The following is a 13,574-nucleotide window of genomic DNA, read 5'->3' as shown; positions in this document are numbered from 1 at the left end:
GCCTGTGGCAATGTGTCCACAGTTGTGACTCTCCTAACAGAACAGGGGCTGTATGCTAGCGTGCAGTGTGTAGGATGAGGGGTGCTACTAAACATGCTCCCCAAAACAAAGATTCAGGACACCCATAATGTCAGGCCTACTGAGACTAAGACCCTCACCTAGGCCATCGACTTCCCAGACTGAAAGTCACTCTTGAGGCTTAGATTCTTAACAATAAAAATATAGTCCTAGTACTGCCTCCTGGGAGTGGTGACCCTCCTGGTCTCTCTCGCGCTGCAGAAGTGTGACCTTGGCTCTCCTGAAGACTTTCTATCCAAAGCCTTAGATCCTCCTCAGCTTCAAGTAATCAGCAATGCAATGAATTTACTCCGGAAAATCGGTGCCTGTGACCCAAACGAGCCCAGGCTGACCCCACTGGGCCAGCACCTTGCCGCTTTGCCTGTCAACGTCAAAATTGGCAAGATGCTCATTTTTGGAGCTATATTTGGCTGTCTCGACCCAGTGGTAAGTAAAACATTACTTTATTTCAGGTACCATTTGGCAGGAATTTTTTTCTTCCAGAGACAGGGTTTCTCTATATAGCCCTGGCTGTCCTGGGCTTTGTATATCAGGTTGGCCTTGAACTCAGAGATCCACCTGCCTCTGCCTCGCCAGTGCCAGGATTACAGGCGTGCGCCATCATGCCCAGCCCTGGTTGGGAAATTATTAAAGGACAAAAACAAGTTTAAACTTTAATTTCTTAACAAAATCCAATGGCTGTGCTATCATTAAAACCTGGGCAATCTGAATGTCTGATGAGAACTCTCAAACACATTGAACATTTTATAATGATATGCCTAAAATCCATTTCTCCGCTTATTTACGTATAGACGAACACCGTCACGTGAGCTTGCCTTGCTAGGTTGTTGTCGTCCAGTAGCACACCCGACACATTGATTTAATTGAATTGTAATGATTTGTAGGAAATTGTTCCACTATAGACCTCAAGAATGAAAGACTTCCAGTAAGTCTCAGTCTGTTTCTCAATTTACTTGACAGATAAGCTCTGTCCATGTATCTGGACCTCTGGGCATGTGGTCTTAGGACGCCCTTTCAGGGACAGCAGGTGGTGGCTATGAGTACAGACCAAGGCTATTCCAGAACAGAGAAGATGGGTTCCTTCCTCTTGTCTCCTTTTCTCTAGTGTTAGAGCACATGTGGGCTGGGTGTGGTGCAGACATGTGGGGTGCCTGGGTGTGGTGCAGACATGCGGGGTGCCTGGGATTCCTGCAGCAGTGGGCTCAGTCCCAGTGCTACAGTAACAAAGCAGGAGCTGAGGGCTTCTGGGGGGGACTCGAGTGTCTTCCAGAACTTGGTAAGTTCAAAAAGTGCCGTTTCTGCTATAGTTTGTCTGAAAACTTAGAACAAGTAGATGGTTGTATAGTCCACCTTATTTTTAATGCATTTTAAAAAATAATATGAGGATTGATCCCAGGGCCTCATGCATGCTAGTTAAGTACTAAGCTGTAACACCAGCCACAACTTTGTTGTTTTGTTTTTTTAATTTATAACCAACAGTCATTTATTTCCCACATTATGGCAGCTGAGAGATCCAATATCTGGGCACCATGCAGTCAGTGTTTGGTGAAGGCCCGCCTCAGCCATGATGTCTTCTAGCTGTGTCTTTAGATGGTGAAAGAGCCCCAACTTATGTTTGAAAGGCATGGTAGCCAATGAAAATTAGCAGGCTAGAAGTCTAAAGTACTGAGCTTACTTTTGAGATTGCCTATAACTAAATAGCAAACTAAAATCACTTGGGCATGTTTTCAGTTTTCTCATCTGATTCTGGTACTGGACTTCCTTAAATCACCGAGATGTTCTAAAAATAAATAGGTTTTCTGAGTTCCATGAAAGGAACTAAGGTAAAGGTATGAAACTGTAAGGGAGCAGTGCTAAATGTGTTGAAAGTAAGAAGCAGGGGAGCTGGAGAGATGGCTTAGAGGTTAAGAGCACCGACTACTCTTCCAGAGGTCCTGAGTTCAATTCCCAGCAACCACATGGTGGCTCACAACCATCTATAATGTGACCTGATGCCCTCTTCTGGCCTGCAGGTGTACATGAAGGAAGAGCACTGAATACATAAAAATAAATAAATAAACATTAAAAAAAATCTTTAAAAAAAAAAAAGAAAGTAAGAAGCAGGTAACTTGACTGTGAATTGTTTTATGATGTATTTTTTAAACAACTTTGGGTGTGTAGCTCTTTAATGATAATTATATTTATGGGCAGGCCACACTCGCAGCAGTTATGACGGAGAAGTCCCCTTTTATCACACCAATCGGTCGAAAAGATGAAGCCGACCTTGCAAAATCATCTCTGGCTGTGGCTGATTCAGATCACCTGACGATCTACAATGCATACCTGGGGTAAAGAAATAACCTGCTTCTTATCAGTAAGCCAGGGCTGGAGATGGCTGACTTTGTCATTAAAACAATGCTTTAACATTTAAATTTGTTCTTAGTGTTTTTAATCTCTCAAGATATAATTTTATTAGAGATTCATTAAAGAACAATATACTTACTATCTATACATAGTTCTCAAATTTGAAGCAATTTAATAATCTGTTATACTTAAAAATACTGCAATTGAAAATTAAGTATAGGCTGGGCAGTGGTGGCACATGCCTTTAATCCCAGCACTTGGGAGGCAGAGGCAGGCAAATACATTTCTGAGTTGAAGGTCAGCCTAGTCTACAGAGCAAGTTCCAGGACAGCCAAGGCTATACAAAGAAACCCTGTCTCAAAAAAAAAAAAAGAAAGAAAGAAAGAGGGCTGGAGAGCTGGCTCAGAGGTTAAAGCACTGGCTGCTCTTCCAGAGGTCCTGAGTTCAATTCCCAGTAAGCACAATACAGCTCCCAACCATCTCTAATGAGATCTGGTGCCCTCTTCTGGAGTACAGACCAGACCTACATTCAGGCAGAACACTGTATACATAATAAATAAATAAATCCTTAAAAAAAAGAAAAGGAAATTATATCTAAATGTAGCTGCTACAGTAAACAAGAGCCCTTCTTTATAACAGATTATATTGTAATTTTTATTATAATTTTATTAACCCTTACTTGGAGCTTGAAAGGGGGCCATGGTGACTTTCACCCACTGACATATTTATCTAGGTGGAAGAAAGCAAAGCAAGAAGGCGGCTACCGCTCTGAAATCACGTATTGCCAGAGGAACTTTCTTAATAGAACATCACTGTTGACACTAGAGGTAAGTCTTAGCATTGCTCTTAGCAATCACAGTGTACTGAGGGAGCAATCTTTATAAAGAGGCAGCATGGTTTATAGAAAGCACTGGCTTGGGAGTAGGAGAGTTAACTTTTAGTTCTTTTTTTAATAAATGACTCAGAGGGCATTATCTACAGTTCTTTCTAACTCTGGTACTCAATTATTATTTTGCTTAATCGTAGAGGGTTTCAGGGGTATCAGAAAGTAAAGGGAATACTATCATGAATTCCAGGTCACTCATTCCCCACATCCATTAATTAGCACCAAGTGGTCAACATTGTTTTATTTATATTCCCCTTACTTTACTGTCTGCCCTGTAGACCACTTTTTAAATAAATGCAGAGATTAGATTATTACATATCTCTAAAGTACAGAAGATTTTTTGACACCACACCTTTAAAACAAATAAACAAACCATGATATCATCAAATTACAGCATTTCAATATCCATAGTCATCTCATAACATTGTTTTTCATAGCTACTTTGAATCATGATCCACACAAGATTTACTCATTGAATTTGATTGATATGTCCCTTAAATCTCTTCATCTATAGTTAGTCAACTTTTTTCCTATTTGTGATTTTTTTTTTCTTTTCTTTTCTTTTAAGAAATCAGTTAAATTGTCCTGGAGGGTTTCCTGAATTCTGCAAGTAGCACTCCTGAGCCATTTGAGGACGTCCTAGTTAGTTGGCCCAAATGTAGCTGGCTATCTCTTTAAATTAGTCCTTTGTCCTTTTTCTCCTTTAATTGTCCCCACCCTCCAGATCGCCTCCCACCCTTCTTTCTCCTGCCTTGTGTTGAAGACAATGTGGTTAGTGAAAATGTGTTCAGACCAATGTTTGTTGCTCTCATAGACTCCAGTGTTTTATGACACCAAAGTCCTAGGGTGCCGAGCAGTGACCTCTGATCCTCCACTTCCAGAATCTTCCTTTTGCACTCACGCTTTTGGCGGTAGTCACGTGACTGATACTTTTGCATGCCATCCGTTTTTATAGGAAACAGTACAATACATTTCAAAGCTATTGGTGATGTCTCTACTTTAATCTATTATAATTATGTCTCATTCTAACATAAAATCTAGGACGTGAAGCAGGAATTAATGAAGTTGGTCAAAGCAGCAGGATTTTCCTCACCCACAACTTGTACCAGCTGGGAAGGAAGGAAAGCCTCACAGCCGCTGTCCTTTCAAGATGTCGCCCTTCTGAAGGCTGTGCTGGCTGCTGGGCTCTATGACAGTGTGGGGAGGATAATGTACACGAAGTCAGTGGACGTTACAGAAAAACTGGCCTGCATGGTGGAGACAGCCCAAGGCAAAGCACAAGTCCACCCGTCCTCAGTGAACCGAGACCTGCAGACCCACGGCTGGCTCCTCTACCAGGAGAAGGTAACCGCTCTCCAGCTCCCATGGGCACTGCTGGAACACCTTCGTAACAAGTTCAGGTGTCCTGGTGGCATTTCTGTTTCTCAAGTAGACGTGTTATTTCTGTTCACATTCGAAATCAAATGGATTTCTCAAGCAAAAAACAAAGTATTTCTCTCTCATTAAATGAAGGAATAATAGTAAGGTTTCTCCTCTGGCTGTCACCCTTCCTACCTGGAACTCTGCCTGACAGGTACAGCAAGTGGACGTCACTTGCTAAATAACAGCAGTGTGGGGTAGAGTAATATGGCTATGTAAGTAAATGTGTGTATTTTCTATTAAATTTGTTAAGAAAATACACACATGAAAATAGCTAAATGAGTTTCTTATATCTGAGACTATGAACTTGTCCCCCCCACTTTGTCTTTTGTAGGTGAGGTATGCCAGAGTCTATTTGAGAGAAACAACCCTGATAACCCCTTTTCCAGTTTTGCTCTTTGGAGGCGACATAGAAGTCCAGCACCGAGAGCGGCTCCTTTCTGTGGACGGTTGGATCTATTTTCAGGTATCCAGTCCAGGTGATCTTACGATTTCCTGAAAACATTCCAATTTCAGCATCACTGAGGTAGATCTTAAAGTTTTTACTGAAGTTTGCATAATCTTTTCCTGTGTGGTTTACAGTAGAAAACTTCATCTTATCTTAAGGACGTTGTTTTAAGTCTTTTAAATTTGAAAATCATGATACTATCACAGAACATATTTATTGATAATCATCATAATTACCATGTACAAAGTATACTGACACCAATTTTATATGGATTATCAAAAAAAAAAAAAAAAAGCTTCATTTGGAGACAATGTAAGGAGAAACTAACCTCCCTAGAGTCCTTGGGTTGGTTGTGAGTTGAGTCATGAAGCTCATGTTTGTTCCAATACACTGTGGTGCGGCCCCATATAAAACCCAGCCAGACAGACTCATAGTTCTAGTCATGGAAAATTCTTCTCTGAACAAAGCAAGTCGGTCTGTGCTTATTTCCAGAAGTAAGCTTTTTATTTCCTTCTGTAGCCCCATCAACATAAAGCAACTCTCATATTTCCCGTCAATTACAGCTGTGTCTCTAGAACCAGAGGAGTGAATTGTACAGTTTTAAAAATGTATTTGGTTCATGCAAAGAATTCAGAGTGGTAGAGACGTTCTAATACTTGGGTGGTAGAAATATTGGCAAAATCTACAAATTTACCAAAACTCTGTTGAAATTAAACACTTAAAACAAGTGCTCATTTTGTTTGTTTGTTTTTGTTTTTCGAGACAGTGTTTCTTTGTGTAGCCGTGGCTGTCCTGGAGTTCACTCTGTAGACCAGGATGGCTTCGAACTCACAGAGATCCACTTGCCTCTGCCTCCCGAGTGCTAAATGAGTACATTTTTATGATTTATAAATTATACCTGAATAAAACTGTTAAATTTTTTACTCCCAGCAGGCGTGGCAACTCATTCCTTTAATCTCATCACTCAGGAGGCAGAGAGACAGGGGCAGAAATATCTCTGAGTTGAAGAGCAGCCTGGTCTACATAGTGAGACCCTGTTTCAAATCTCCCCTCCCCCAAACCTTCCCCAAAACATTTTACTCTTAATTTAGAGTTGAACATAGAAACACAAAGAATTATTGGAATAAGTTGATTTATTGTGGCAAGAGATACCAGAGGTCTGTGTGGCTGAGCTTCAGGAATAATAGGAATAATTTTCCCGTACCTTGCCTGTTGTGTGTTGTGGTAACAACACTCCCGGGGTCCTAGGCTGACTAAATCGTAAGGGACATGTGCCTAGATGGCTTCATCTACATACATGTGATGCCCCGAGTAACCTTGTCCAATGTGCCATCTCTCAACAGGCCCCGGTAAAGATAGCTGTTATTTTTAAACAGCTGAGAGTTCTCATTGATTCTGTTTTAAGAAAAAAGCTTGAAAATCCAAAGATGTCCCTTGAAAGTAAGTGTTTTATTGTAATATGGGTAAAAGAAAGTATACATTCGTACATTAGTATGCATTTAGGAGATAAGATCCTATGTACGGGTGGATGACAGATAATAAGTATATGATATGTTAAGATGTTTTTTAAAACTTTTAAAATCTGAGAGATTGATTCTAGAAATTGTGATTTATCACTGGACTATCCTGTGGCACACTGAAACCATAATTTTGGTGTACTTATTAGTAAAATTTTATTTTAATAAAATCTGCTTATGCTAAATTCTATCCAACTCATGTATAATTAGTGGCTATTTGCAGCTTATTCTCTTAAACTCTTTACTCCTGGGTTGTTCTGTGTGTTCGTTTTTTGGCTTGGGGTTTGTTTGTTTGTTTGTTTGTTTGTTTTGGTGGTGGTGGTGGTTTTGTTTTGTTTTTCGTTGTTTTTTTTTTTTTACTTCTAAACCTTCCCTTTCACAGAAAAATAAGTAAATCAGCATAAATTTTGCTCCCCGTTGTCCTACCACAGCCATTCTCTCTGCCGTGCATTTCTCACAAATGCAGCACTGGTGGTTGGTATGAGCAAGTGCCTTAGCCCTCAGCAGAAGCCGGAGAAGCGTGTGTGACTGGTCCACAGCGTGGTCTAGCGCTCCCCTGCCTTGACACATCACCAGTCTTCCTAACAACTGTGAGAACAACACGAGGCTCAAAGCCCTGTTCTAGGCACGCTGATTTCTCTGAAAAGGCTTGTGATTTTTTTTTCTGTTGACATCCCTCCTCTCCTACCATTGGCCTTTCTTAGTGCAGTATTTATTGTAATAAAACTCATAGAAAGTCCCAGGCTTAGGATTTAGTTGCATGAGTCTTTGGGCTTTGATATAACATACTCCTTGATAGCTGTAGTTTCTGTAAGCCAGTGGTTTTCTCTTGATTAGAGTCAAGGTTCAGGACTAGTATTTTCTAGTCTTGTCATAGCTTTGCATTGTAAGCCCTGAAGTGTGGCTTTCCTGTTTTAATAATGTTAAGAAATATCTGGAGCTGGAGAGATGGTTCAGTGGTCAGAGCACTGGCTGCTTTTCCAGAGGACCAGGGTTCAATTCCCAGCACCCACATGGCAGCACAGAACTGTCTCTAACTCCAATTCTAGAGGGTCCAACACCCCTTTTCAGACATCCATGCAGGCAAAACACCAATGCACACAAAAGTAAATTGTTTAAAATTATTTTTTTAAAAAGAAGTATCTGTGCCTTTGATGCTTATTTTGACTTGGGATGGAAGGTGATACATTAATGAACTTTGTCTATTTATTATTATGAAAAACTGTGATAGTGACTCACATGTTTGGAAAAGAAGTGTCTGAAGTTACCCTGGTGCTTTCTCGTTTCTCTGCTCTTCTTCAGATTCAGCTAATGGTCCTTTTAGATGAGCATCCTTCCCCTTCCCACAAGTAGCCCCCTCTCTCTCCTGCGCTTTCTCCTTCTTTTCTCAGTACTGCTGCCGCCCCCAAGCACCTGAGTGTCAGGCCTCAGGCCCAGGTCAAGAGTCTCATAACCACTGCCAGGGGAACACTGGGACCTAGAGTAAATGAGGGATGTCAGACTTGCAGCCCTGCCACATCAGCTGGCTAAGAGGGTGGCTGTGAGAGTCACAGGAAGTCACCATCCCAGAGCTGTTTAGACAAGAGTGGCTGCTAATAAGCCCACTTAGCAATAATACCACCTCCCTGTTTGTCTGTTCAGTGGGTGTTCACTCCTCTTGTTGTATAAATAAGCCTGCCATGGCCCCACTGACACCTCTGAGAATACTTCCCTCTTAGAATGTTTGTTTCCTTGGTCCAAGCCTGAAAAGATGAAAATCATTGCCACCTTTGCCCACTTGGTAAAAACTCTGTCACACTGCAAAACAGGGAAGAGGCACTGAAGCCTTCAGTGTATTTCAGTTCAGTGAAAACAATGAGGAAAGTCTTAAAGGGCTTTCTAAAAGCTAGTTAGTTACAGAAATAACAGGCTTGGCGTGGTGGTGCATATCTGTGGTCCCAGCACTTAGGAAGCTAAGGCAGGGGAATCATGCATTCAAGACATTGTCTCAAAAAGGAAAAAAAAAGGAAACACACACGTACACACACACACACCTTTAATCCCAGCACTTGAGAGGCAGAGGCAGGCAGATTGCCATGAGTTCAAGGCCAGCCTCATCTACAAAGGGAGTCCAGGACAGTCAAGGCTACACAGAGAAACCCTGTCTTGAAAAAACAAAAATTAAAAATTAAACACACACGCCCCTATATCTCATTATTTTGGGCCTTTGCCTATAAATAGTCAAATATTAACTTATTTTTACAAAATGTTATTTTTTTTTTAAGTAGACATAAGATAACCATAAAACCATTAACATAACTCTTGTGGGGCAACAAGCTCAACTTTTCTGGACATCTCTGATATTATAGTGTACATTACTAGTGTTGGTTTGCATTCTAATTTAAGAAAGGCTTGAAATGAAGTATACTTTATTTGTGCATACACACATACACAACACACACACACTGGAAAAAGAGCCAGTGTTACTTTTTTCTCACAGGTGGTTTGACTTCTTTTTTTCACCCCTTCAGATGACAAGATTCTACAGATCATTACGGAATTGATAAAAACAGAGAATAATTGATGCTGAGATCATGACTAACTCCTTTGAAAGTTAAGCTAGAGATACAGCCCTGAAATGAAGCAGCCACCGACCATCCCACCAAGTATTTCTTATCCAAACTGTTGGTACTAGCCATTAACCTGAAAATGGCAGGGAAAAAGCACACACTTTCAGCATGGACTTTTCTAGCTCCTTTGTAATGCTGCTGCAGCTCAGTGTATTTGCCATGACATTTACAATAAACTCTTTGGTATCATTCATATTTTGTGCATCTTTGTGTCCCAAGGCCAAGACCAGTGTCTGCACTCTGAAACTTACTGCTTTGTTTCCCTGTGTAACTGCCTCAGCCAATAGCATGTGTTACACAAGCAGAACCAAGGATTATCTTTAGGGAGGAAGGAAACCAGTAAGAGAAGAGGTGGGTGGTTGGGGTGGTAGATGTGTAATCCGGAGCCCACCTTCATCCAAAAATACTAAATAAAAATTCCAGTAATAGGTAATTCATAATTTTTAAGTTGTATACTACTCTGAGTGACAGGAAATCTTATGCTGTCCTGCTCATCCACTCTGCTGTTAACTGTCCTTTGTCTATTGTATCCACACAGTAGACATTGCCTGTGTCTTAGTTACCTAGTAGCTATCCCTGTCCCTAGACTGGTTGTCATGGCTCACAGTGCTTATGCTCAACTAACCCTAGTCATACTTAGTGGTGGCCCCAAAGTACAAGAGAAATGACACTAGCAGTTCAAATGCCAAAGACAATCTATAAAGCGTTTCCTTTGAGTGAGAAGGTGGAGTTCCTAACTTTGTCATGGGTAGCTGGGTATAGGAAAAAAAGACATGTAGGTTTGGTACTGTCTGTTATTTCAAGCATCCACAAAAGACTTTAAGACATACTGTGCAGCTAAGTAGAAACTATATGCTAAAAGGTTAGGCTTCTTACTATAAAATTGTAATATTAAAAGTGTCTTTAGACGCCAGGCATGGTGGCACATGCCTTAATCCCAGCACTCGAGAGGCAGAGGCAGGTGGATCACTGTGAGTTCGAGACCAGCCTGGTCTACAAAGCAAGTCCAGGACAGCCAAGGCTACACAGAGAAACCCTGTCTTAAAATACACACACACACACACACACACACACACACACACACACCTCTATACACTATAGGTCTTTTTTCAAATTCTACTGCTATAAGTAGGCACTACTTTTAGAATCAGAATATATAATAAATACTAATGAGAAACAACTGAAGCAAGCTCAGGGCAGATGTTGAAGAGCAGCTGGTTCACTGAAAGGTAAGAATGAACGGTGACCACCACGGTCGCCGTCATGCAGCCAGCATGTCACTGTGCAGGCTTTTAAGGGAGAAGGAATACTCAGACCTATTAGAGAGAATGCACCTCACTCTCTAAAATAACACCTGAATATGTTATTTTGATGGAAGTAGTTTTCACAACTTTCTCTTAAGCCTGTGTTCTATGTGTCACTAACACTGTAACTGACAGTTGGGCCTGTGGAGTGGAAACTGACATTCTGATACAAAGCCCAGGCAAGCACTATGCCTGGACCGCAGAACACTTGTGCATGGCTTGTGTGTGTTGGGATGACTGGCCTTGTCAAGTCGATGAGATGTAGAGCTACCACTGAGCATGTCTGTGAGGGGTTTCTAGACTGGGGTAGCTGCGGTGCGGAAAATCCACCCTGAACGTGGGCAGCGCCGGTCCATGAGCTGAGGTTCTAGACCAAATAAAAGGGGAGAAAAGAAGGGACGGCGCCCTTCATCTCCGTCTGCTTCCTGCCTGGATACCCACGTCTGCAGCCACGCCATCCCAGCTTGATGGACTCTACCCTTAAACTGACTCTAAATAAGGCCATCCTTGCTTACAGTATTTTTGCCAGGTGCATTTGTCACCCAGTGGGAAAAGTAACTAAGCCATGTGTGCTCCCGCAAGTGGGCACAGAACCATGAGCATTGGTCTCACTACGCAAGTGAGAACGTAGAGCAAAGCAGGACTCGCTAGTCTCCAAGACGCCAGGCGACGTGTACCTGGATGACTGACACCACCATCCAGGCATGCTACATGAGGAAAAGAAAAAGCTCCTTCCATCAAATCCATACAGCTAAAATACAAGGAGGCTGGATGCTGTCACATCCTGAGGGGTACCCTGGGGTACCTCTTCTCAGCGATCAAAAACTTAAGATGAGGCAGTTCCCAAAAGCTGCTCTACTTTGATCTGTACCCTGAAGTTGTTGGTGTTTTATTGTTTTGTTTTGTTGGTTTTTTCCAGACAGGGTTTCTCTGTGTTGCCTTGGCTGTCCTGGACTCGTTGTGTAGACCAGGCTGGCCTCAAACTCACAGCTATCCACCTGCCTCTGCCTCCGGAGTGCTGGGATTAAAAGCGTGGGCCACCACGCCCAGCTTGTACCCTGAGGTTTGACTTGATTTTGCTGTCAGCTCCCCCAGGTCAGGACGGTTGTCTGCCTTCTACAGTAATGTAAAAGCTAGAGTGGCACTTAGTAGGGACTCTAAATGCTCTCAAAGCACAAAAGGACAACCATAGGAGCCAGCTGTAATGGCATGCTAGAGGGCATGCTAGAGGCAGAAGTTTTAAGGGTGCCCTTGTCTTAGAGCTGCTTCTTGGGGCATAAGGCGCAAAGACAAGCTGTCCTCTCCAACAGCCAGTCACACCTCAAGAACAAAGACACTGCTGTCCTAGCTTCTGAGGCCAGCTGTTTTCTGAAGCCTTCTCTCTGCCTCCAGCCATGTCCTTTTATGTGAGCTGCCACTAGAAGATGAGGACCAGGGCTAGGGTGTGTCTTCCAACCTCAAATAGCCCAACTGAAAAAATTCCTCACAGGTGTGCACAGCTGCCTGAGTTTTTGTTAATTTCAGATGTGGTCAAGCTGACAAGATTAGCCAGCCCAAGGAAGTACCAAGAGAAAACACACGGACCCCCAAACTGAAAAAAACAAAGTATTTTCCTCAGCCATCCTTGGTGGAAAAAGACCCCTACAATTATACCTCACCTAGACCCAGTCATGGCAGGCACTGAACTTGTTGAACTTTGCATGAACAGATGATATCCTATTTAAACACTGACAGTCTCAGGGGCATCCTAACACCACGCTCTTTTTCAACGGCTAAGGAAACTAAAGAACAGTAAGAGGCTGTGTAATTTGCCCAAGGGCTGGAGCTGAACCCAAGCCCTTGACAACAAAAGCGTTGAGCCATTGTTCAGTACTGCCTGTGCCCGGCAGATTGCCACAGGTGGGTGGGAGAGAGAACACATCCACGCATGAAGGGGAGCGTGTGTACTGAACCCTTCATGAACTGGGGGTTGGCAAGACCCCAGGAAGGTGCTAACAAAAAGATAGCTTCTTCCCCAGGTGGACATTGAGACGTGGAAGTCAAATGTCTGAATTTAGAAAATGAGCTGGGAAAAAACAAAAAAACAAAAAAACCCTGCTCTTTTTAAAACCAAATATTAGCAAAGCTTGTCTGACTTCAAGGACTATAAGCACCATAAAAGAACTGACTTGTTAGAAAATATAATTTTCAGTGACATCAGACCGAGCTTACAGATTTCCTAAGTGTCCAATATAGCTGTCTAAGGTTGGTGGCAACTCACTGGCTTTGTTTACCAAAAGAAGGCACCAACATAAATGCAGTGTTCCTACTTCAGTCCCCACCCTTAAGCTGAGGTAAGTGGAAAATGGAAATTTGTCTTAGGCTAAAGTCCCAACTAGGGGGAAAGTCCCTCAAATCTTTGGTTCCTTCTTATTTAGAAAATATTCCCAAGGCTGGAAAGATGGCTCAGAAGTTAAGAGCTCTGGCTGCTATTCACGAGATTCTGAGTTCAATTCCCAGCAACTACATGGTCGCTCACAACCATCTATAATGAGTCTGGTGCCCTCATCTGGAGTGCTCTTGTACATGCAGACATAACATTGTATACATAAAAAATAAATCTTTTAAAAAAGAAAAAGAAAATATTTCCTTGTGCATTTTATAAATTGTACCTGCAAGGAATTGCAGCTGTTGAGCATTTTTGTATCAGTGTTCATGATAGACATTGGTCTGTAATTCTCTTTCTTTGTTGGGTCTTTGTGTGGTTTGGGTATCAGGGTGACTGTGGCCTCATAAAATAAATTTGGCAATGTTTGTTCTGTTTCTATTTTGTGGAATAATTTGAGGAGTGTTGCTATTAGCTCTTCTTTGAAAGTCAGGTAGAATTCTGAACTAAAATCATCTGGCCCTAGGAGTTTTTTGGTTTAGAGACTTATAATGACTGCTTCTATTCCCTTAGCAGTTATAGGTATATTTAAATTGTTTTTAACA

General features: G+C 42.0%; 1 protein-coding gene across 1 annotated transcript in view; it reads left to right on the top strand.

Annotated features, from left to right (window-relative positions):
• Dhx29 (DExH-box helicase 29) overlaps window positions 1-9,506 on the top strand; it is a 46,842-nt gene extending 37,336 nt beyond the window's left edge. Inside the window, exons 21-27 of the mRNA XM_051172406.1 lie at window positions 280-504; window positions 2,269-2,405; window positions 3,155-3,248; window positions 4,349-4,651; window positions 5,061-5,192; window positions 6,518-6,614; window positions 9,202-9,506. Coding sequence (XP_051028363.1) covers window positions 280-504; window positions 2,269-2,405; window positions 3,155-3,248; window positions 4,349-4,651; window positions 5,061-5,192; window positions 6,518-6,614; window positions 9,202-9,254 — 1,041 coding nt within the window. The 3' untranslated portion in view covers window positions 9,255-9,506. The remainder of the gene's footprint in view (window positions 1-279; window positions 505-2,268; window positions 2,406-3,154; window positions 3,249-4,348; window positions 4,652-5,060; window positions 5,193-6,517; window positions 6,615-9,201) is intronic.
• Window positions 9,507-13,574: the final 4,068 nt, after the last annotated feature.

The sequence above is a fragment of the Acomys russatus genome, chromosome 30, assembly GCF_903995435.1.
Source record: "Acomys russatus chromosome 30, mAcoRus1.1, whole genome shotgun sequence".
Taxonomy (NCBI): domain Eukaryota; kingdom Metazoa; phylum Chordata; class Mammalia; order Rodentia; family Muridae; genus Acomys; species Acomys russatus.
This window is presented reverse-complemented; position numbering and strand designations above follow the sequence as displayed.